Here is a 25,297-nt window from a genome sequence, read left to right on the forward strand (position 1 = left end):
AATGGAATGTAAAAAAGATGAATCTGGCAGCAGTATCTTGGCTGACAGCTGAAGAGCAAGTGGAGGTGAGGAGGTAAGTGAGAAGTCCAGAAATGAAACAACTAGAGTCTGGACAGAGGAATTTGGATGGGAGTCCAGACTCCTCTTGAAAATGGAGGGGAAGAGATTCATTCTTTCAATCGTATTTATTGAGCACTTACTGTGTGCAGAGTGCTGCACTGAGCGCTTGGAAGAGTACAACATAACAATAAACACTCGCATTCCATGCCCACAACAAGCTCGCAGTCCAGAGAGGGGAGACAGGCAGCAATATGGATGCTGGAGACATTGCAGAGGATGCAGCAACAGGATTTTTGTGACATCCTGAATGTGGGGTTCAATCAAGAGTGGTTCTTGAATGGCAGCAAGGGTGGTGCTTCCTTAGAATAACAAAGTGGTTGGTCAGAAGGTGACTTTTGAGAAAGAGATGCATACTGGTTTCTACACAGTAGCTTACCTTCAGGTATACCCCTGGATACTGCCCAGCCAAGTTCCTTAAAAATGTGGTTATGCCATGAAGGCTGGATCATGGGGTTCAGTTTTTCATAGACTTTCATGCAGTTATTTAGGTTCCATTCCAGAACCTGCCCCGACATATCGGCCAAGCCCTACAGGTAAGCAACAATTACACTGTAAATCCCTCTCTGCCCCTCATTCCCCCTATTCCTAGAGGCTTACCTGACCATCCCCATCCTGCACCTTAAATTCAGTCTCCTCCTCTGCCACCTCTCCAGCCCTCCTCCTCCAAGTATTCTTTTCAGGAGGGAAAATGATGAGTGATGAGTGGGGTGATCTGCTCAACCCACAAACTAGCAGCAGTGGAACAGGACCAGGAAAATGTGTTATTGGGGTCTCTCAGCTGGGCCCCTCCTGATGGCTGCATGCTTGGGTCCTGGCCCTACTTCCTTTCCCCAAGCGGCCTCCTTCTCACCGCTCTCTGTCTGAGGAAAACTCCTCAGAACAGGGGTGGCCCAAAGGAAGGAGGAGGAAGGGAGGGAGTTGATGTACCAGCAATGATCGCAAGTAACTTTGGGGTCAAGGTTAACCAATCCTGTGTGGACTATCTCTGGGTTGCACATATCATAGGGTGGCCGTAACCTAAGATCCATCAATTAGTGATATTTATGCAGAGATACAGCATGGCCTAGTGGAAAGAGCATGGGCCTGGGAGTCAGAGGACCTGAGTTCTAACTCCAGCTCTGCCAATTGCTTCCTATTTGATCTCAGGCAAGTCACTTAACTTCTCTGTGCTTCAGTTACCTCAACTGTAAAATGGGGATTAAATCTTTCTCCAGTTTAGACTGGAAGCTCTGCTGTGGACAGGGACTGTGTCCAACTTAATAATAATAATACTTTTGGTAATTGTTAAGCACTTACTATGTGCCAGGCACTGTTCTAAGCACTGGGGTAGATACAAGATAATCGTATCAGACCTGATTATCTTCTATCTTTCCCAGTGCTCAGAACAGTGCTTGTCACATAGTAAGCACTTAAATACCATAATAATTTAAGACTGCTTACTGTGTACAGAAGACTGTACTAAGTGCTTGGGAGAGTACAGTCCAACAGAGTTGGTAAACACGATCTCTGGCCACAAAGAGCTTATGGCCTAAAGGGATATGCCTCTATCATCATCTTCAAAAGTGCCGTTTCAGAAGAGGAGAGATGAGGCGCTGGGCAAAATCAGGATTAAAAATCAGAGGTAGAAAAACTATCAGCCGATTTGAACCAGTTGGAGTGTGGTCACAAACTCAAAAGCCCACACAAGTTACAGGAGTATATATGTAAATGACATATATACAAAGAAAAGCTATATGACAAAATCATATCAATGTAAACTGTACACGAGTGTTGAGGATTACTGGTGTGTTAGTTTATATTTTTCATATTAAAAATTTGTCTTCATTCTTTTTATGTAAACTGCAACCCAAAACAGTGTAGCAATAGGAAGTGAACTTGGGGACTAACTGGGCCAGAAACAGAGACAGTAGACATATGATTTTTGGTTGCTTTAAAATCAGTTTCTAAAGCAATGATTTCCGGATGTGTGAAAGCTTCCATTCATTTGTAGAGATATGAGGTGAACATCAGAGTTGAGAGACCCAATAGAGTCTTTTGTTGATCCTCTTCCCTTTTTAATTATTATTATAGTATTCATAAAGCACTTACTATGTGTCAAGCACTGCTGTAAGTGCTGGGGTAGAGAAAAGTTAATCAGGTTGGACACTATCCCTGTCCCACTTGGGGATCACAGTCTACATAGTAGGGAGTAGGATTTAATCCTCACTTTACAGTTGAGGAAACTGAGGCCCAGAGAAGTTAAGTGATTTGCCCAAGGTACACAGCAAGCAACTGGAAGAGCTAAGATTAGAACCCAGGCCCTCAGACTCCCAGGCCTGTCCTCTTTCCAATAGGCCATGCTGCTTCTTAAGGCCGTGCTGCTTCCCTCATTAGCATTCTATGGGCATGAAGTCAATCATCCTGAAGCTGAAGAATATGAGGAACTTCAGAAACAAGAGCAAATTTTCTACGGCACTGTCTGTTCTACCTCCTTGAAGCATCTTTTTGTGAAGGCTCATTAGGTCCAAAATCCCTAATTAATAACGTTGCAATTAAATTAGAGTACTTAGATTTATACCATCAAATGAGTACAGCCACCCCCAATTACAATGCTCTTCTCTTTTTCATGATGGTGCTATTGAGTTTTTAATGCTGGGATATCTTACAGTGCTCTCTCATGCTGGGATAGTGCTCTGAGCAGCCAAGATGCATTCTGTGTGCTAGGCATATACTGGCCCATTGCACAGCCAACAGACAATTGCTGTGTTTCGCACCGGAGTTACCCCTCCAAGCCTGCAACAGCTGTAAAGCTACTGTAGTCAGTGGAGAGGAAAAGCGACATGAGATCTTAATTCTCACAGTTAAATCAAAGGTGCCGAAGTTGAGCATAAATTGTACATATGCAAAGCTTTTAGTTTGATGGGATGAACAGAGAGGAGAATTGTGGCTTTTTTATGGGAACAGCCTTAACATTTACTTGTTAAATTCACACACTTTTATTATTGGTACATATCTTGCCATTTGATCATGTAAACTGATCAACAGTGCTAACTATATTTCACTGTGGGTTTGCCCACTTCCTAATATATTTACAGTGCTTTGTTCCAGTTTTTGAATCCTCGAAAAGCATTACTGTTTCACATAATTTTTTTTAAGGGAAACTATACTTCATTAAGTCATCTTTTGCTTAACATCCTATCTTCATGGAACCAATTGAGTCTACAAACTGGGATTTTTCGTACTCTTCTAAGTACCGACCTTGTCTTGCTAGGCAAAGTGGTTTCACGGATGCTTTTTTTTTTTTTTTAATGTGCCAGTGTGTCATACAAGTACTTCATACTTCATTACTACTCCAGATTTCTTACTTCTTTTTTGTAATTAAGTTTTGGGAATTTCATTAGTTTGACATTAAAATAGCGCATTCACTTTCCACTGTAGCACTGCCATGGGATTTGACTTGCATGAAAATAGCTTTCCTCTATGCAATCTCAGGGAGAATTGCAGAAAAATAGGTAAGTACCCAATTTTAGAACCTAAAACTTTGTAATGGCTTCATAATGAGGTCTCTGGCACATCACAATCAATGGGCACTTACTGTGTGCAGAGCATTCTACAAAGACTACATTGTACAAAGCTTGGGAGACTACAATACTACAGAGTAGTAGGCTGGAGAGGTTGATTTGGGAATCATAATTACGGTGGGATCTTTGTGTACTTTTCCTCACCACAAAATAAGGAAAATGGACCACAACTATTTCATAAGCTTCACAGTGATTGTTTTTCCAAACTTAACTGCCTTTGCTCCTTTTTAAGCACATCATCCTCCCTCTCCCAACCCCCAAAGACCTGGCTACACTATAGTAATAACCAGTCGAATACACATTGCCCTTTAAGAACGTATTAAAGAGTGCTCTTTCCAACCTATGTGACTGGAAAGATTAATCTCATTTTGGCTGAATTGAAGAAGAAAAACTGCAAATGGATTCCCAGGTTGAAGACGAAACCACTGTCTGGTGATATTTTAAAGGGATGAGAGATTACCTTTTTAAAATTGTTGGGTCAGTAAAGGAAAGCTAGTACTAGGAGAAATTAAGTGTACAAATGTTCAAAAGCAATCATATTCCATAATTCTCTTTCACAATCCTACTCTCATTTGAATAAATATTCCATTTTATTTGCAAGGCTCTCTTTTATTCTTTGCAAATTGCTCCGGATTATCCTTTAGGAGATTTTATAAGGTTATACCATTAGATTTATGTGGCAATTATTATCTTCACATGTGTTTGGCATCAAGTGGAAACTCATTAGCACCGCTGAAAAACCAGGCTCAACCTTCCTTTGCTGTTCCGAAGGGAACTAGTCGAGAAACATTTTAGACCAAGAAGAGCGAAATGAACAGCTGCGTAGAAAGATGCCAACCTATTCAAAGGGAAATCAATGTGCTGGGAGATCAATGCTGTGCCACCAGCCTTTACCAATCGACAACCTCAACCTTGAAAGGACTAAGTATTCTCTGCACGGGTTCAGGTCAGTAACTTGCATAATCCAACAGGTTACACGTTATTTTTCTCTTTGACCAAATCACCCAGCTGGAGAGGACCATGGTACGGTCTAGTAAATAATGATGATGATAATAATTATGGCATTTGTTAAGCGCTTACTATGTGCCAGGCACTCTACTAAGCACTGGGGTGGACACAGGTAAATCAAGTTGGTTACAGTCCCTGTCCCACATAGGGTTTACAGTCTTAATCCCCATTTTACAGATGGTGAAAGTGAGGCATCCCCTCTCGGGGTCATACCTGGAGAGTTTCCAGTATTGTACCAGTCTTGACAATGGGAGGGAGAGTCAAGCAGAGGCATACCCATTCCACTCCTAGCTTGGGCAGTGGCTAGTGAGTGGAAGGCAATCTGCTACAAGTCAAAACTCCCCCTAATTGGGCAGCAGCAGCATGGGAGAGAGTTGAGGGCAGAGACTCAAGTTTACTGCATGGAAGGAGGCAATGGTAAACCACTGCCATATTTTTACCAAGAAAACTCTTTGGATACACTATCAGAATGACTGCGGATGGAGGTGGGACGTTCTGGGAGAGATGCGCCCATGTGTCGCTATGGGTCGGAGATGACTGGACATCATAAGACAAGTGAGGCATAGAGAAGTGAAGTGACTTGCCTAAGGCCACACAGTAGACAAGTGGCGGAGACAGGATTAGAACCCATAACCTTCTGACTCCCAGGCCCGTGCTCTTATCCACTACGCCATGCTGCTTCCCATTGCTAGACTGTAAACTCTCTGCTGGCAAGGATCACATCTACTACCTCTATTTTATTCTCTCAGGTGCTCAGTACAGTGCTCTGCACGGTGCAAGCATTCACTAAATACTGCTGACTGACTGATAATGGAAAGCACTCGAGGAATCCTGTGGCTCAGATATCCTGGGTTCTAGTCCCAGTTCTGCTCCGTGCCTACTGGGAAGTTATCAGTTCCCAGGGCAAATCACTAAACCTTTCTCTGCCTCAGTTCCCTCAGCTGCTGTAAAATAGGCAAAAAATATCCACTTCTCCCTTCCTTGTATATCCTTTGTGAGGCTAAAATGAGATCACTGATATGAGAGTCTGGCACACAGTAAGTGCTTAACAAATACCAAAATTATATATTATTGTTGTTGTTGGAAACATAAAGAACGCATTAAATAAATTCAATTGTGTGTGCCATTATTCTTACACACAGAGTGTCTGAATACCTCTCCCCCGCCAGAAAAAATTACATATCGGGTTAAACCAATTGACATACCTGATCCAGAACTGAGCATGGGCCCTCCATAAATATCCAAAGCCAGCTGAGAATAGGCATAACCAAAAACAGTAATGAGCAGGCCAATCAGGAGTGCCAGCTTCAGCAGCGACTCTAAAACAGTGGCTGCCACAGCAATATCTTCCTAGAGGTAGAAGGAAATTAAAGTTGAGATCATAATCTGCTTAATTCTCCATTGGTAAACCTTAAAAATTTTCCATTTCTTCCCCACAGCTGCTGAACGTCGGCTTCTGAAACGAACCTGCTCTTGTGTTCATTTACAGATGTCAAAAGTAGAAAACAAGCTTTCTATCAATCATTCGATCACATCTACTGAGCACTTACTCTCTGCAGAGCATGGTACCAGATGTTTGCCCTTGTGATCCTTGCCCTCAAGGAGTTTACCATCTAGTGGGGGAGATAGATACTAAAATAACTTACAGGCACGGGGAAGAAGCAGAGTTTAAATGCTTAGGTGATGTGGTAGTGCTGAGGATGGCAACTGTGGAGGAAAGCGGGTGAGGAGATGAGAGATTAGCATCATCATCATCATCAATGTTATTTCCTGAGCGCTTACTATGTGCAAAGCACTGTTCTAAGTGCTTGGGAGAGTACAACAGAGTTGGCAGACACATTCACTGCCCACTATGAGCTTATAGACTACAGGGGGAGACAGACATTACTATAAATAATTCACACTGTATAGTTTAAAAATATGTACCTAAGTGCTGTGGGGCTGAGGGTCGGGGGGATATCAAATGCCCAAAGGACACAGATCTCAGTGCATAGATGACACAGAAGGGAAAGGGAAGTGGGGAAAAAGAAGGCTTAATTGGGGAAGGCCTCTTGGAGGACATGAGACCTTAATAAGGCTTTGGAGGCAGGGAGAGTGGTGGCCTGGCGTATTTGGAGGGGAAGGGAGTTGCAGGCTACCGGGGAGGACATGGGAAAGGCGATATAGATGAGATCAGGGCAGAGTGAGCAAGCTGGCACTAGAGGAGCAAAGTGTGTGCGCTGGGCTGTAGTAAGAGATCAGTGAGATAAGGTAGGAGCGGGCAAGCTGATTGAGTGTTTTAAAGCCAATGGTAAGGAGTTTCTGTTTGATGCAGAGGTGGATCGACAATCATTTGTGGGTTCTGGGGAGTGGGGAGGCATAGACTGAAAATTTTTTTGTAGAAAAATGATCCATGCAGTGGAGTAAAGTATGGACTGGAGCCGGGAGAGACAGGAGGCAGGGAGGTCAGCAAGGAAGCGGATGCAGTAGTCAAGGCAGGATAGGATAAGGGCTTGGAACACTCATTTATCCTTAAATTGCATTTATTGAGTGCTTGGGAGAGTACAATATAAGAATAAACAAACATATTCCCTGCCCACAATAAGCTTTCATTCTAGAGGGACAGCATGGTAGCAGTTTGGATGGAGAGGAAAGGGCAGATTGTAGGAATATTGTGAAGATAGAGGAGCAGCGTGGCTTAGTGGAAAGAGCCCGGGCTTGGGAGTCAGAGGTAGTGGGTTCTAATCCCGCCTCCGCCACTTGTCTGCTGTGTGACCTTGGACAAGCCACTTAAATTTTCTGGGCTTCAGTTCCCTCATCTGTAAAATGGGGATTAAGACTGTGAGCCCCATGTGGGACAACCTGCTTACCTTGTATCTACCCCAGCGCTTAAAACAGTGATTGGCATAGAGTAAGCGATTAACAAATACCATCATTATTATTATTAAAATAGAACTGACAGGATTTGGTCACACATTGAATACGTGGGTTGAATGAAAGAGACGAGTCAAAGACGATGCCAGGGTTATAGGTTTGTGAGGCAGGGAAATAATGGTATTTTCTATAGTGATAGGAAAGACCGGGGGAAGAAAAGGTTTAGGTGGGAAGATAAGGAGTTGTTTTGGGCATGTTAAGTTTGAAGTGCCAGAGGGACATCCAAGTAGAGAGGTCCTGGAGGCAGGAAGAGAGGTGAGACTCCGAGAAGGAGAGAGGTTGAGGCTAGAGATGTAGATTGGGAAATCATCAGCATGGAGATGGTAGCTGAAGCCACGAGAACGAGTCAGTTCTCCAAGGGAGTGGATGTAGACGGAGAATAGAAGGGGACCTAGAACTGAGCCTTGAGGGACCCCCACTGTTTGAGGGTGGGAGGCAGAAGAGGAGCCTGCAGAAGAGACTGGGAAGGAGCAGTCAGAGAAAGAGGAGGAGAGCCAAGAGAGGACAGTGTCAGTGAAGCCAAGGTTGGATAATGTTTCGAGGAGAAGGGGGTGGTCTACAGTATCAAAGGCAGCTGAGAGGTCTAGGAGGATTAGGATAGAATACAGGTCATCAGAATTGGCAAGAAGGTGGTCACTGGTCACCTTCGAGATGGCTGTTTCTGAGGAGTGAAGGGGGGTAGAAGCCAGGTTGGAGGGGATCAAGGAGAGAGTTGGAGGAGAGGAGGTGGAGTCAGCAGGTGTTCAACTGTATTTATTGGGTCCTTACTGTGTGCAAATCACTGCACTAAGCAGTTACAAATAACATTCTCAAAAAGTTTGGAGAGGAATGTAAGAGGGAGATGGGGCTGTGGAGTCAAGGCAGGGTTCTTTTTTTTTAAGATAGGGCATATGTAAGCATTTTTGAAAGTGGTGGGGAAGAAGCTGTTGGAAAATGAATGGTTGAAGATGGCAGTCAAGGAGGGAAGAAGAGAGGGGCCGAGTGCCTCAACCAGGGAAAATTAATCTCCTGGAAGAGGTGAGATTTCAGAAAGGCCTGGAAGATGAAAAGAGCAATAGTCTGCCAGATGTGAAGAGGGAGGGAGATCCAGGTAGAAGAGAGGGGTGAACAAGACATTGGTGATGAGTGATGAGAACGAAGCACAGAAAGTAAGGTAGCTTGAGAAGAGTGAAGTGTGAGGATTCAGTTGGAGTGGGAGAGGAACAAGGACAAGTATGCCCTTAGTATATTGCTCTGAATCCAATAAGTGCTTAATAAATACCACTGATGGACTGATTCTGAATAAAGGCCAGTGTGGACAATTTGAAGGTCAATTCTCCAGTTAAGTCAAATTCTCTTAAAACTGTGCCAGAGTGAAGACTTTTTCTTTAAATAGCATACAGAAATCTTCAGAAGTTTTAATTAGGAGAACCGCTTAAATTCTTCAAGTTTCGACAGCACACCCCTCTCCCAACTCTACACAACTCATAACTCTCAATTCTACCCCTCTCCCAATTCTACCAAAATAAACTAAATTAGTCAGTAATTTGAGACTCAATTTTTACCTTCAATTTCCCAAGTAAATAATCGAGCTGTCCGCCCAGGCAAATCTCCTGACTGCCTTGCTCGCAATTCTCCCACCTTCAACTAATTGCTCAAGCCTTTTCTCCCACCTGGAACTCCCTCCTCCCACTGCTTTGTCAGACCATGACCTTCCTCTCCTTCAAAACCCTCCTAACAGGTGCTCTTCCCCTCCTCCTGCTCTCTTTCTCTCTCTCTCTCTCTATTGGTAGTTTACTTACATGCTTACTTTTGGTTGTGTACTCTGTTGTATTGTGCTCTCCACATAGCACAATAAATATCACTGATGATGAGCATTTGTATCTAGGCTCTCACTCTTTCACATACTTTATATTTAGTAAGTATTGCAGGTAGGTTCTTCAGACTTTGACTACCCCCAAATTTCATCTTTTCAAAAACGCAAGCAGTACCACCAGATCTGCTTCGTGACTATAGCTCTACGAGCTACGTGACTGTTTGCTCTCATTTTGTCCTGAATCCTGGAGAGAAAATTTGCTCAAGTATATGTAAGGAACCATTCCTATTTACATATTTTTCTGCTCGGCTCAAATACAACTTGGGCCACGACAACATGCAGGTCAGGCTTACCTGTTTCTGAAGCTTTACAGGTTTTCCCCTCTCGAGCACCTTAGCAAAGAAAATGTAAAAACTCTCCTCAATGGGCAGAAAAATCAACCTGGCCACAAGTGAACCCAAGTTATTCACTATGTCATACACGCCTATTCAAAAAGAAAAAGAACATCGCACAATTATATTCAATTCTTATCTTGTTATATGCTTGGCATGAAGGTTCTGTAAAATTGATTTGATACACATTTTATTTTCCTTCGATATTCATTCATTCAATAGTATTTATTGAGTGCTTACTATGTGCAGAGCACTGAACTAAGTGCTTGGAATATACAATTCGGCAACAGATAGAGACAATCCCTGCCCAATGACGGGCTTACAGTCTAATCGGGGGAGACAGATGGACAAAAACAAGACAACATAATCATGATAAATACAATCAAGGGGATGTATACCTCATTAACAAAATAAATAGGGTAATAAAAATATATACAAATGAGCATGAGTTTCTAGTTATATATTTGTTTTGGGTACGCTTGTGTTATGTATGAATTTGCCTCAGGTGTTTGTGAGGTGAATTGGGCAGAATAATTGAGGCCAATTTTCACTGAGTAGTGTCAATATGATAGATCCTGTGCAGGTAGTTCAGATTTGTGATTTGGTTGAGGCTCGACTTCAGAGAAGTTGCTTCGGTAGTGGAAAAAATGGGAGATGGGGTTAAAAAAGGACAGAGGGTAAGGGGGGGGGGGGGGTAGAGTGTGGGAGGAAGTGCAGCACTGAAGGGAAAGGGAAAGGAGGGAAAGAGGGATCAGGCAAAAACGGACAGGTCTAAGGAAAACAAGTTGCCCTGCCGTTGGCTCAGAAATATTTAGGCAAGATCCCAATTCCCTGATTACCCTCACCCTAGCATTCTCATCCCTTAGTCACCTCGGCACTTTTCTATTTTGATCTATTTGCCTATTTGCGTTTTTTGGGGGGTTGTGTTTCTATAGTATTGTTAAGTGCTTACTATGTGCCAGACACTGTACTAAGCGCCGGGGTAGATACGAGATAATCGGGTAGGGCTCAGTCCCTGTCCCACGTGGGGCTTCCAGTCTTAATCCTCATTTTACATACTAGATAACTGAGACACAAAGAAGTTAAGTGACTTACCCAAGGTCACACAGCAGACTCTACTTGTCTTTATTATTTACACCTATTTTCACCCTCTGAAGTATTGTGTATTTGTCACTTGCTATCAGCTGAACTACCCCATTACTATAAGCTCCTTGAAGACAAGGATTGTGTCTTATATTTTTTCTGTATAGTAATGTTGGTATTTGTTAAGTGCAGAGCTCTGTTCTAAGTGCTGGGGCAGATACAGGGTGAACAGGTTGTCCCACATGGGGCTCACAATTTTAATCCCCATTTTCCAGATGAGGTAACTGAGGCACAGAGAAGTTAAGTGACTTGCCCACAGTCACACAGCTGACAAGTGGCAGAGCTGGGATTCAAACCCATGACCTCTGACTCCCAAGCCCATGCTCTTTTCCACTGAGCCACGCTGCTTCTCATGTCCATCAAGTGCTCACCAGTACTGATGTTGCAGTTTAAGTTTCATTTCTGCTGACGGTATACCACAGATTCACAAAGACCTATTAATCAACATATTAATTCACTTGGTAAAAGATAATCCATTTCCTTTACAGACTTATAAATGCCATCAACTTACAGTCCTCTAAAAGTGGTATTTCCTTTTGGACAGAAAATTTTAATTGAAGTTAAAGCACTAACAATTTTTTTTTTTACTAGTGGAAAACTAATGTAATACAACAGTGACACCATCACAGTGCTCCATGCTTACCTTGGTCTCCAAAATTTAACACATTCAAAAAAGTCATTACATATCGCTCCCCTGCAAATTGAAAAGAGAATCTATTACCATTTTAAAAAACACATTAGTCTCAGCTTCTTTCATTTGCCTTCTCTGAACTCTGCCATTCGGCAGCACTCTTTAAAGGCAAAAATGAAATTGGTTAAATGAGCCATTGTTCTTGTCTGTCCGTCTCCCCCGATTAGACTGTAAGCCCGTCAAACGGCAGGGACTGTCTCTATCTGTTGCCGACTTGTTCATCCCAAGCGCTTAGTACAGTGCTCTGCACATAGTAAGCGCTCAATAAATACTATTGAATGAATGAATGTTTACTGTGAACCAAAATGAACCCACTGAAATAGAGGAAAGTTTTTACAATGTTCTAGTCATTTTTTAATAGATCACATTGTAAAATTAATCTCTGCAAGAGCCAAAATGATTTTCCAAGTTTACAGGCCTAGAAAACCATCTAGAATATTTGAGACACATTTCTGCCACATGAACCATCTTCCGCTTTAGTTTCAAGTTAAAAGCTTACGTTGTTTTTGCAGGAGAGAATTATGAACATTCATTTGGGTCATAGAGCCAGAGATCTTGAAACATTTTCCTCTCATAATCTGAGGCAAAGTCAGTCCAAAATCTTAAGAGTTGAGAAGAAAAGGGAAGAAGCATGGCCTAATGGAAAGAGAACAGGCCTGGGAGTCAGAAGACCTGGGTTCTAATCTGCCACTTGCCTGCTCTGTGATTTGGGGCAAGACACTTAACTTCTCTGTGCCTCAGTTACCTCAACTGTAAAATGGGCATTAAGACTGTGAGCCGCACGTGGGACAAGCTGTATCCACCCAGTGCTTAGAACAGTGCTTTGCACATAGTAAGCGCTTAACAAATGCCATCATTATTATTATTATTGTTATAATTCCCTGTGCCGCCATTTCCTCACCTGAAAAATGGGAATCAAATACCTGATATCCCTTTTCCTTAGACTGTGGGCCAAGTGCTTAGTACAGTGCTCTGCACGAAGTGCTCAATAAATGCAACTGATTGCTTGAGCCCCATGTGGGACAGAGACTGTGTCCTGATTATCTTCTCTCAACCCCAGTGTTTAAGTACAGATCTTGGCACACAGTAAGTGCTTAAATACCACAATTATTATTATTAAGATAATCAGTGGACCCACCACTTCTCCTAGCTTTCACAACTGGTACTTGGTATTTACTCACAAGTGGAAATGATGGTCAATATTGATGTTGTAGTTGTAGATGTGAAAATTGAAGCCAACAATGAAAAAGTTCAGCCTCTTAGCAATATCTTTAATGGCTACCAATTAAGATTTAACACATGTGTAGTGGACGGAGAGAACACTGAAGTAGTTGACAATTTTTCTCTCCTGGGATCGATGATCAATAGTGAAGGAACTAGTAGCCAAGAAATATGCCAAAGATTAATGTTAGGAAGACTTGCCAGGAAGAGCCTGGAAAAAGTCATGAAATGTGCTTTTGTAACAACTGCCACAAAAATACAAATGGTCGACTCCATGGTGTTTCCAGTGGCAATGTAAGGATCCCAAAGTTGGACAGTGAAAAAACAAGATAGAAAAAACATCGATTCTTTTGAAATGTGATGCTGGCGAAGGCTTTTGCAAATATCACAGACTGCCTGATAAACAGCAAATGGGTTTTGAGCAAATTAAACCAAAGTGGTCTATGGAAAGCCAAATGACTCGACTTAGATTAACACATTTTGGACACATAATCGGGAGGACTAATTCTCTGAAGAAGACACTAACGCTAGGAAAAGTCCCAGGGAAAATGTGAAAGAGGCAGACCGGCAGGTAGAAGTATAGAGACCATAACAACGATAACGGAAGAACCATTAGAAAGGTTGTGGATTATGGCAGAGGACAGGACATTCTGGAGAAAGTATGTCCATGGAGTCGTTATGAACTGGAAATGACTTGATGGCACTTAATAATAATAATGATAAAGATTTATCTGAGTATAGGACTTGGCTCTGATATTCGATCTTTCTATGATTTTGAGCAAGAGAGCCAAGGTTTGTAATGGATTTTTAAACTGAAAAACATTTTACAACACAAGTGCTAAATATTGCTATTATCAAGACTCACTTTTGCAAGCCTTTAAAGATGAATTCTGTCAGCTATAATGGATCTGCTGATTGCTTTAAAGCTTAGTTTAAAAAGCCTTATCCCGTGGTTAGGTTATTTTGGCTTCCACAATCATATTCCTGGTAGAAGTAACCCACTGCTGCCTACAATGCTATTACGATTACAACTTGAAAATACTCTTCAGCTTGCCAAAACTCCCATTAAAAATTCATCTCAAAAAATAAGCGATAGCACTTAGAGCAAAATAATGCTTTTTTCAAGAATCACTTCGTTTTGATGTTTTAAAATAACCTCTAGCTGCACATTAACAGATGTTATTACCAACTAACAGGAAACTAAATTTTTCTCCCCCATCCCGTGAAAGAATACGGAAAATGATTTTCTTGAAAAACTTTCAGCATAGGCAACTTCTTTTTTTCTAATACATATATATGGAAATATGTATCTATAAACTCACACACACACACACACAAATATATATGTTTATTTATACATATATGTATTAGGAATTCTTCCATATATCTATCTATCTACATTATTTCCTATTTCCCCACGGTTAGACACATCCCAGAATGAATTCTTTCAAACTACTACTGGTCCCATGCATAAAGTAGAGCCTTCTCACTGATTTCAATCAATCGATAGCATTTATTGAGCACTTACTCTGTGGAGCACTGTACTAAGCACTTGGCAGAGTACAATAGAGGTAATAGATATGATCCCTGCCCTCAAGGAACTTACAATCTAGCCAGCAAGACAGATACTAAAGTAAAGTATTGGTAGGGGAAGGAATTGAGTATAAAGATATGTACAGGAGTTCTGTGGTTAGAGGGGGTGGGGTGAGTACCAGTGCTTAAGGAGTAAGGAGTCAAGTGCATGGATGATGCAGTAGAGAAGGAAATGGGAGGGGTGGGGGGTTGGGGGCGGGAATAGAGATTAGACAGGGAAGACTTCCTCCTACCATTCCTGTCCAAACACTTTGAATTAATTGTTTAGCCCCGCTGACTCTACATCTGATTCTCCAACTCCTTCTTGACCCACTACAATCTGGCTTGTCCCCTTCAATCCACCAAAATCACCCTCTCCAATATCACCGCTAATCTCCTCCTTGCAAAATCTAATGGACTCTACTCCATTCTACTCCCCCTTGACCTCTCAGGAGTCTATGACAATTGTGGACTCCTGGAAACTCTAGTTTCTCTGAGACCATTCTCTCCTGGTTCTATTGTTCTATCTGGTCTCTTGTTCTCGGATTCTTTGGCTGTCCCTTTCTTTGCCTCCCAACTCATAACTGTGGAGGTCTCTTAAAGTTCAGTTCTGAGTCCCCTTCTAGCCTCCATCCTTATCCACTCCCTTGGGACACTCATTCGCTCCCACAGCTTCAACTACCTCAAGGGTCAGTTCTTGCCCCTCTTCTGTTCTCCATCTACACTTACTCCCTCGGTGAACTCATTCGCTCCCATGGCTTCAACTATCATCTCTATGCAGATGACACACAGATCTACATCTCTGCCCTTGTCCTCTCCCCCTCCCTTCCGGCTCGTATCTCCTCCTGCCTCCAGGACGTTTCCACCTGGATGTCTGCCCGCCACCTAAAATTCAATATGTCCAAAACTGACTCCTTATCTTCCCTCCCAAGCCCTGTTCTCTTCCTGACTTCCCTATCACTGTGGATGGTACGACCATCCTTCCCATCTCTCAGGCCCGTGACCTCGGTGTCATCCTTGACTCTCATTCACCCCACACACCCAATCCATCACCAAGACCTGCCGGTCTCACCTTTATAATATCGCCATGATCTGCCCTTTCCTCTCCACCCAAACGGCTATCTTACTGCTACAGTTCTCATAATATCCCGGCTGGATTATTGTATCATCCTTCTCTCTGATCTCCCTTCCTCCTGTCTCTCCCCGCTCCAGTCTATTCTTCATTCCGCTGCCCGGTTCATCTTCCTGCAGAAACGCTCTGGGCATGTCACTCCCCTCCTTAAAAACCTCCAGTGGTTGCCTATCAACCTCCACACGAAACAAAAACTCCTCACTCTGGGCTTCAAGGCTCTCCATCACCTTGCCCTCTCCTACCTCTCCTCCCTTCTCTCTTTCTACTCCCTACTCTGTAGGCTCCGCTCCTCTACCGCCCACCTCCACACCATCCCCCGTTCTTGCCTATCTTGCCGTCGACCCCTGGGCCACATCCTCCCGCTGTCCTGGAATGCCCTCCCTCCTCACCTCCGCCAAACTAACTCTCTTCCCCTCTTCAAAGCCCTACTGAGAGCTCACCTCCTCCAAGAGGCCTTCCCAGACTGAGCTTCCCCTTTTCCCTCTGCTCCCTCTGCTGCCTCTCTGCCCGCCCCTTCACCTCCCCTCAGCTAAGCCCCCTCTCCCTACCTTTCCCTCTGCTCCTCCCCCTCTCCCTACCTTTCCCTCTGCTCCTCCCCCTCTCCCTTCCCCTCCCCTTAGCACTGTGCTCGTCTGCTCATTTGTATATATTTTTATTACTCTATTTATTTTGTTAATGAGATGTACATCCCCTCAATTCTATTTATTGCTATTGTTTTTATCCATCTGTCTCCCCCGATTAGACTGTAAGACCGTCAATGGGCAGGGATTGTCTCTATCTGTTGCCAAATTGTACATTCCAAGCGCTTAGTACAGTGCTCTGCACATAGTAAGTGCTCAATAAATACTATTGAATGAATGAATGAAACTACCACCTTTATGAGGATGACTCCCATAGCTACCTCTCAATAACAATAACTGTGATATTTATTATGCGACAGGCACTGTACTAAGCACTGGGGTGGGTACAAGGAAATCGGACTGGACACAGTCCCTTCCCGCATAGGGCTCACAGTCTTAATCCCCATTTTACAGATGAGGTAACTGAGGCACAGAGAAGTGAAGTGACTTGCCCAAGGCCACACAGCAGATAAATGGCAGAGCTGAGATTAGAACCCAGGACTTTCTGTCTCTCAGACCTCTACTCTATCCACTACACCACACTGTACCTCTCCAGTCCCGACCTCTCCCCTGCCTTCATGACAGCTCTACTTGCCTGTCCTGCCAATACCTCCAACTCAACACATCCAAAATCCAACTCTGCATCTTGCTTCCCAAATCCTCTCTTCCCTCTGATTTTCCCACTCCCGTTGACAAAACCACCATCCTCCCCATCTTACAAGCGTACAAGCACGGCATTATCCTTGACTCATCGTTCTCTTTTAATCTGAATATTCAGTTGGTCACCAATTCTGGTTCAGAACCTTCTTTGGTTTTAGGCCTGGAAAATCCAATTCTTAATAAATCTTGATCCCATTCACAACTATTGCCCAAGCATATCTATTTTAAAGTGCAAGGAGAATTAACAAGTGTTCTTTATTAAAAACAGTCTAATAGAAATGCAGCATTATGAGTAAACATCACTACACATTTTGAAATAGCTATTAACCGTAGCTGTGTTAGCACTTTCTGCACACGGTGAGCGCTCAATAAATATGATTTAATTTTCCCTTTTAAAAAATTCATGTTTTTAAATGACAGCAAGCTGCCCGGTGGCCATAATTTAACCAGCAGCCAGACCCTAGATAGTTCTTAGGTTATCAGCAGCCCATGCTGTTTCCTTCTATGGTAAGCTACCCAATTCTGTCTCCAGTATCACATCCTTGGTTGATAAATATAGAAAGCAATCTCGCATTCTACTTACCTTCCGTCAAAATCTGTTTCAGGAAGGATTGCTTGAAAAAGCTCCAGGTCAGTTTAGCTTCTTTCCAATTCACAAAAGTCTGCAAGAAAGGAAGAGAGATTTCTAAACCAGTTTTCGAGGGCACATAGGAACATATTCCCCACTTAGGAATACAAGACAAAGTCACACAGGGGAAGCCCATTCAGGTAACTTGGCTGTACCTTCTGCATCCTAGAGGCCATCTCCCCATTAATACTTTAATTCATTATAAAGTATAACGTACAGATTTTTCATTCTTAGAAGACTCCTTGCAACGAGCCCGCCAAGACAGCCATATGTCTGAGAGAGAGCCCCAAATTGTGCTTTTTTCAATCAATCATTCACTGGTATTGAGTGCTTGCTCTACACTTGGAAGACTAGGCAGTATACCAAATTAAATATCCCAAAGTTTCCTACAATGGAGAGCAGGTTCTTTTCTTGGTTGTCTTGACTGTAAAGTTAATAATAATAATAATGTTGGTATTTGTTAAGCGCTTACTATGTGCCAAGCACTGTTCTAAGCGCTGGGGTAGACACAGGGGAATCAGGTTGTCCCACGTGGGGCTCACAGTCTTAATCCCCATTTTACAGATGAGGTAACTGAGGCACCGAGAAGTTAAGTGACTTGCCCAAAGTCACCCAGCGGACAAGTGGCCGAGCCGGAATTCGAACCCATGACCTCTGACTCCAAAGCCCGTGCTCTTTCCACTGAGCCACGCTGCTTCTGCATCATGTGGACTGCTGGGCTATAAACCAATTTTTTGTGAGGCGATTATTAACTCTTCAGTTTAGTCTTCCAGCTCATCGTGGGCAGGGAATATGTCTACAGACTCTATTTTGTTACTCTCCCAAGCACTTGGGACGGTGGTCTGCACCCAGTGCTCAATAAATACCACTGATTGCCAGTCATCTGTCCATGAGTCTTAGAAATGCAAACTAGTCTGGACTTCCCTTTCCAGTTCAAAAACTTGAGATTGGATTTTTCGTCAATTATATGCTACATCATGACCTCCTACTCATAAAACTCATCTCTACAAAATCAGTGACAGAATGAAAACCTGTCTCAGTTATGGAATGTTCCAGTGCGTGGCCAACCTAGAGTCCAATAACACTAATTAGATTAATAATTAACACAACTGCTCTAAAGAAAACTATATTTTAGTACTCTCATCCCAAAGTGAGAATGATCGGATAATTTTAAGGTTAAGTACCTCTACTCCCTTTCTCTTAGACTGTGGAACAGGGACTGGGTATGAGCTGGTTATCTTGTATCTACCCCAGTGTTTAGCACAGTGCTGGGCCCATAACTGAGGTTTAATAAATACCATTATTTTTATTACAGGAGCATACTGAGGTACAAAGATGATATGGATTCTCCTTCCTACTTAGACTGTGAACCTCATGTGGGACAGGGACTGTTTCCAATCTGATTAACTTGTCTCTATACTAGTGTTTAGAACTGTGCTTGACACATAGTGAGCACTTGATGATGATGATGATAGTGATAATAATGGTGACATACAACCAATCAGGGGCTGATCTGGGATTAGAGCCCCATAGACTATGTTTTCCAACAGTTGCTTTAGTAACTGTGTTTCCCTTTTCCCATTTCCCCAGATATCTGTCCTTTATGATGAACTTCACTGGGTCCTCTGTACTCTGGCTAAAAGCCAAAAGGAGAAATGTCACATTTTGCAATCTAAACTCCGTCAAGAGGTCAGACTTCTTTATATAATATGTAATATATCTCTGAGTTTAAAATATTAAAACAGCTGAATAGATGCCACAAGCAGATACCACTGTGGAATCCAACAACGTCTTATAAAGATTGATTGAAGGCTTAAAGAACAAGCTGGATAATGTAACAGCTCTGTTCTACATCCCTATTTTGCCATTTAAATTGTACTACATGTTTCGAATCCTGAAAAGTCAGAGGAATTTTACAAAGTACACATTTTGTTGTTCAATTGCAAGACTGACAAAGTATGATGCATCTCTATAAAAACAGTCATTTTTCCACAGAAAGCTTCAAAACAGAATCCAGGTGCCTCTGAAAGTTGTTACACATATTCTGTTACCTTAATATACGAGTCAATGTCAGAAGATCCGGGCTGTTAAGAGAACCTTGAATTGGTAGTTGACCACTAATTAACAGCTAAATACATCAAAAGGTGACAAATGAGAAGCAGAAGACACGACACAGCATCACCCTCATCCTGAATCCTGAACAGTCTATATGGAACTAATGGCGAACGCTAGTTCTGACTCACAGGAGCCCTTAAAATATCATCGGAGAGGTCCAGTCCTTTGGCAAAGTGCTGGCTTTTCTTTGCCTTCCTTTACCCCTCAGCAGGCTTGCTGGGCTTTTGCTGGAAACGAATCCATTTGACTTAATCAGTCCTGGTTCTTTCGCCTTCTCTTAAACCTAGCAAAGGCTTTTGAGTGAAAATAGATGCTTCTTACCTCATTTTCCATGATTTTAGGAAACATGTCTGTCATTCTAGAGACAGGAAGAGATTTCTCTGTTGATTCTGGAGAACTCAATAATTTCATGAAATATATGACATAGCAGAGGACCCAAACAGTGGTGTACAAAAGCTGAAAATCAAAAATCAAAATTTCGCTCTGAGAAAGCACATTAAACAAACCGGCTTCTCCCATGAAAATAAGCCTAGGGCCCTTTTACTTAAATTGAACCTCAAATGCACAGAAATTAATTATTCAAACATAGAATCTAATAATAATAATAATAATAATTACAGTACTTGTTAAGCGCTATTGTGTCAAGCACTGCTCGAAGCACTGGGGTAGAGACAAGCTAATCGGGTTGGACACAGTCCCTGTCCCATATCGGGCTCAAACTCTTAATCCCCATTTTACAGATGAGAGAACTGAGACCCAGAGAAGTGAAGTGACTTGTCCAAGATCACACAGCAGACATGTGGCGGAGCCGGGATTAGAACCCAGGTCCTTCTGACTCCCAGGCCCGTGCTTCATCTACTAAATTACACTGCTTCTCTCAATGCTGTAAGGAACCCTTGGAAAAGCCATCCTCCTTGAAATGGAATATGGCCACTATACAACAGCACTATTCAACACTGAAAGGCAGCCCCCCAAAATATGCCTGACTGCCTCATCCAACCTGAAGTTACATGAGCAAGCCGAACAAAACTTTGAATAATTTCCAGAACATCAATTATTTCCCACACACTCAAGGATCCTACCGGAATGGGTTAATCGTCCAACCCAGACTATAATAATAACAATAATGGTTATGGTATTCGTTAAGCACTTACTGTGTGCCAGGCACCGTTCTAAGTGCTGGGGTGGATACAAGATAATCGGGATGGACGCGGTCCCTGTCCACATAGGCCTCACAGTCTTAATCCCATTTTACAGATGAGGTAACTGACATCGGAGAAGTGAAGTGACTTGTCTAAGGTCACACAGCAGACAAGTGGTGGAGCCAGGATTAGAACCCATGACCTTCTGACTCCAAGGCCCGTGCTCTATCCACTAGGCCATGTTGCTTCTCAACCCGATGCAACCCAACAAATTCGGGACATTATGTGGATTGACAACTGCTTTCTGTGTAGGTCCCTACTTGTGTCGGGGAGCTCTGTTAGGGCTACTAGTTTTTTCTGTAAAACCCAGACATCGGTGGAATTTAATATCACCAAACAAAATAGAGAGCCGCTCTCTCCTCTCTTGCAGCAGGCAGCAGAACTGAACATTAGCAAGGATTGAAAGGTGAAGGTTGTGTCTCTGCCCCTTAAAATTAAAGGAGAGACTTCAACTGGATAAAATGGAGATTTATAGGCACACTGAATACCGAGGTACAGCCAGTTTCCCCTAAAGCTTATTTTCATTCTTATATCCAAATCATAGGCTATGTATTTTAAAAGGGCTTCTAGTTTAGACCTATAGGTGTGGAGGAGTAGCAGTAAGGCATAGTGGAAAGAGCATAACCTTGGTCTGGTTTGTGACCATGGGCAAGCTGCTTCACCTTTTAGGGCTCAAATTCCTCAACTGTTCAGTGGGGATAAATACCTACTCTCCCTCCCTCAAACTGCAGAACCGATACTGGGTCCAATCTGTTTATCTTATTCATTCATTCATTCATTCAATAGTATTTATTGAGCGCTTACTATGTGCGGAGCACTGTACTAAGCGCTTGGGATGAACAAGTCGGCAACAGATAGAGACAGTCCCTGCCGTTTGACGGGCTTACAGTCTAATCGGGGGAGACGGACAGACGAGAACAATGGCACTAAACAGCGTCAAGGGGAAGAACATCTCGTAAAAACAATGGCAACTAAATAGAATCGAGGCGATGTACAATTCATTAACAAAATAAATAGGGTAACGAAAATATATACAGTTGAGTGGACGAGTACAGTGCTGTGGGGAGGGGAAGGGAGAGGTGGAGGAGCAGAGGGAAAAGGGGAAAATGAGGCTTTAGCTGCGGAGAGGTAAAGGGGGGATGGCAGAGGGAGTAGAGGGGGAAGAGGAGCTCAGTCTGGGAAGGCCTCTTGGAGGAGGTGATTTTTAAGTAAGGTTTTGAAGAGGGAAAGAGAATCAGTTTGGCGGAGGTGAGGAGGGAGGGCGTTCCAGGACCGCGGGAGGACGTGACCCAGGGGTCGACGGCGGGATAGGCGAGACCGAGGGACGGCGAGGAGGTGGGCGGCAGAGGAGCGGAGCGTGCGGGGTGGGCGGTAGAAAGAGAGAAGGGAGGAGAGGTAGGAAGGGGCAAGGTGATGGAGAGCCTTGAAGCCTAGAGTGAGGAGTTTTTGTTTGGAGCGGAGGTCGATAGGCAACCACTGGAGTTGTTTAAGAAGGGGAGTGACATGCCCAGATCGTTTCTGCAGGAAGATGAGCCGGGCAGCGGAGTGAAGAATAGACCGGAGCGGGGCGAGAGAGGAGGAAGGGAGGTCAGAGAGAAGGCTGACACAGTAGTCTAGCCGGGATATAACGAGAGCCCGTAATAGTAAGGTAGCCGTTTGGGTGGAGAGGAAAGGGCGGATCTTGGCGATATTGTAGAGGTGAAACCGGCAGGTCTTGGTAACGGATAGGATGTGTGGGGTGAACGAGAGGGACGAGTCAAGGATGACACCGAGATTGCGGGCCTGCGGGACGGGAAGGATGGTCGTGCCATCCACGGTGATGGAGAAGTCTGGGAGCGGACCGGGCTTGGGAGGGAAGATGAGGAGCTCAGTCTTGCTCATGTTGAGTTTTAGGTGGCGGGCCGACATCCAGGTGGAGACGTCCCGGAGGCAGGAGGAGATGCGAGCCTGAAGGGAGGGGGAGAGGACAGGGGCGGAGATGTAGATCTGTGTGTCATCTGCGTAGAGATGGTAGTCGAAGCCGTGAGAGCGGATGAGTTCACCGAGGGAGTGAGTGTAAATGGAGGACAGAAGAGGGCCAAGAACTGACCCTTGAGGAACTCCAACAGTTAAAGGATGGGAGGGGGAGGAGGCTCCAGCGTAGGAGACCGAGAATGATCGGCCAGAGAGGTAAGAGGAGAACCAGGAGAGGACAGAGTCCGTGAAGCCAAGGTGAGATAAGGTATGGAGGAGGAGGGGATGGTCGACAGTGTATCTTATAATGACTGCCCTCCCTCAGCACTTAACACAGTGCTTGGCATAGAGGGTGAAGAATGCTCTGGATGGGGGAAGAGTCTTGGGAACCCAGAAGAAGATTATATTAGTTCTGGAAGAAGGGGGAATCAAGAACTTGGGCAAATAATTTGGCATGGAATGAGGAAACAGGAGGAAATGCTGGAGCTGGCGATGACTGAAAGTGTGTGCGTGTGTCGGGACTGAAGGGGTAAAAGATAGAGAGGTACTCCAAAAGTTCCCCAAGATTCAAGGTGAACTTGACAATTGTACAGCACTTCACGCACATTCTCTTGTTAATCGCTTTTCCTGATCACCCCATTTTCAGCTGCTGAAAGTAAATGCCTTCCCAAATTGATAGTCGAGGTAGAGAGGCAGGGAAGTGGTGAAAGGCAAGTACATTTTAGCTTTCAGAGTGGCAAAAAAAAAAAGAACTTATAGATTATTATGTTAGGCACAAATGAGGCCAATTTTCCCTCTAAAATATCTCCCTTGGGCTCTGAACTTAGAACTTAAAAGCTGCCTTAGTTCAAACAAGACTAGGTAATGGCAACCCAAAATAGTTGGTCAGGCCAATCCTCAGCAGGATGGAGCACGATTCTTCCTGGATTCCAGTAGGGAGGCTCAGCTGGGATGCTGCTGCTGTTCCTAAACCCCCATCCTCATTTCCACTCCCTTCTGCATCACCCTGACTCACTCCCTTTATTCATCCCCCTTCCCAGCCCCACAGCACTTACGGACATTCCTGGAATTTTATTTACTTTTATTAATGTCTGTCTCCCCCCTCCAAACTGTGAGCTCGTTGTGGGCAGGGAACATGTCTGTTTCTTGTTCTGTTGTACTCGCCCAAATGTTTAGTATGGTGCTCTGCACAGGGTAAGCACTCAATAAATACGACTGGCTGACTGACTGCTGGGTTCAGTCACCGCTTCCAAGACTGGGGTTAGCCCTGGATGGCCCTCCAACTCTCTCCATGTCCCATTGGATGACACAGGCAACCCGGAAGGTCAGGGGACAGTGGCATGGGCTCTCTGGCCCAAACCCAGGAACCATTCTATTATCGTTATTATTATTATTATCATCATTAGCTAACACTTATCATTATCATTAGCTCCACAGGTGCTAATACTATTAGTATTGTTTTTGTCCGTCTGTCTCCCCCGATTAGACTGTAAGCCCGTCAGTGAGCAAGGACTGTCTCTATCTGTTGCCAATTTGTACATTCCAAGTGCTTAGTACAGTGCTTTGCACATAGTAAGCGCTCAATAAAAACTATTGAATGAAAGGTAGCCATGGCTGCCTCATTTCGTCTGGGGGCTGGGCATTCACGCCTGCTGCCACCGCTTCCAAGTTCTAGTCTCTACCTCTGAGACCTAGGGGAAGCAGCGTGGCTCAGTGGAAAGAGCACGGGCTTGGGAGTCAGAGGTCATGGGTTCGACTCCCAGCTCTGCCACTTGTCAGCTGTGTGACTGTGGGCAAGTCACGTAACTTCTCTGTGCCTGTTACCTCATCTGTAAAATGGGGATTAACTGTGAGCCTCACGTGGGACAACCTGATTACCCTGTATCTACCCCAGCGCTTAGAACAGTGCTCTGCACATAGTAAGTGCTTAACAAATAACAACATTATTATTATTAGACCTGTGCTGCCGCTCTAGACCCGATAGCGCTTTTACTGTGTGAAGAGCACCGTACCAAGTGCTGGGAGAGCATACACGTGTGGGCATTACACAAGGTCAGAGCACCTCTTCCCCCACGCTGGTATAAAACAGCTCGGATCTGAGGAGTGGTGACAGCCAAAAGTGGTACTGCAACCCTCTCTCCTCCTCATCCCGCTTCCTAGGATTTCTGAATATTTCCACTTTTAGTTGTCACCTTCAGCAAAGCACACAACTTTTCTGACGAAAGGTGCTAGGGAAGAAATATACCACTGCCCACGCCAGCCTTTAAAATGGCAAGTCTGTCGATGGGTTACTACAGGGGACCACCTGAGGCACAGAATCACAAATGTCGAACAGGGTGTTATCTAAGCCAGTACAGGAGAACCAATGAAGATCAAATGCCAACCTGAATACTATGGGTTTTATGCTTGTGCCAGGAGTTGGAGGAAACAAGGGAGGTAGTTGGAAATAGGTTGGCAAGACTAGAGTGAGAACACGTTTAAGGAGTTTTGGGGGATGAGAGGTATTATCGAAAGTGTTTCCACAAATTGTTTAACTTTGTTCTCCTCAATAGTGGCAGACCTGCGGCTTTTT

The 25,297-nt window shown here is 43.8% G+C and overlaps 1 protein-coding gene and 1 non-coding gene across 5 annotated transcripts in view; one reads left to right on the forward strand and one right to left on the reverse strand.

Annotated features, from left to right (window-relative positions):
* RFT1 (RFT1 homolog) overlaps positions 1 to 25,297 on the reverse strand; it is a 50,481-nt gene that overhangs the window by 12,566 nt on the left and 12,618 nt on the right. For all 4 annotated transcript variants that reach the window (XM_029051730.2, XM_029051729.2, XM_029051726.2 and 1 more), the window contains 5 exons: positions 19,892 to 20,026; positions 17,411 to 17,489; positions 11,575 to 11,625; positions 9,750 to 9,880; positions 5,894 to 6,038 (listed from right to left, as the gene is read on the reverse strand). In XM_029051730.2, coding sequence (XP_028907563.1) covers positions 5,894 to 6,038; positions 9,750 to 9,880; positions 11,575 to 11,625; positions 17,411 to 17,489; positions 19,892 to 20,026 — 541 coding nt within the window. The remainder of the gene's footprint in view (positions 1 to 5,893; positions 6,039 to 9,749; positions 9,881 to 11,574; positions 11,626 to 17,410; positions 17,490 to 19,891; positions 20,027 to 25,297) is intronic.
* LOC114806865 lies at positions 4,884 to 5,021 on the forward strand. The gene has a single exon (XR_003754921.1). It is a non-coding gene; the product is annotated as a small nucleolar RNA SNORA7 (small nucleolar RNA).

The sequence above is a fragment of the Ornithorhynchus anatinus genome, chromosome X1, assembly GCF_004115215.2.
Source record: "Ornithorhynchus anatinus isolate Pmale09 chromosome X1, mOrnAna1.pri.v4, whole genome shotgun sequence".
In the NCBI taxonomy this organism is placed as follows: domain Eukaryota; kingdom Metazoa; phylum Chordata; class Mammalia; order Monotremata; family Ornithorhynchidae; genus Ornithorhynchus; species Ornithorhynchus anatinus.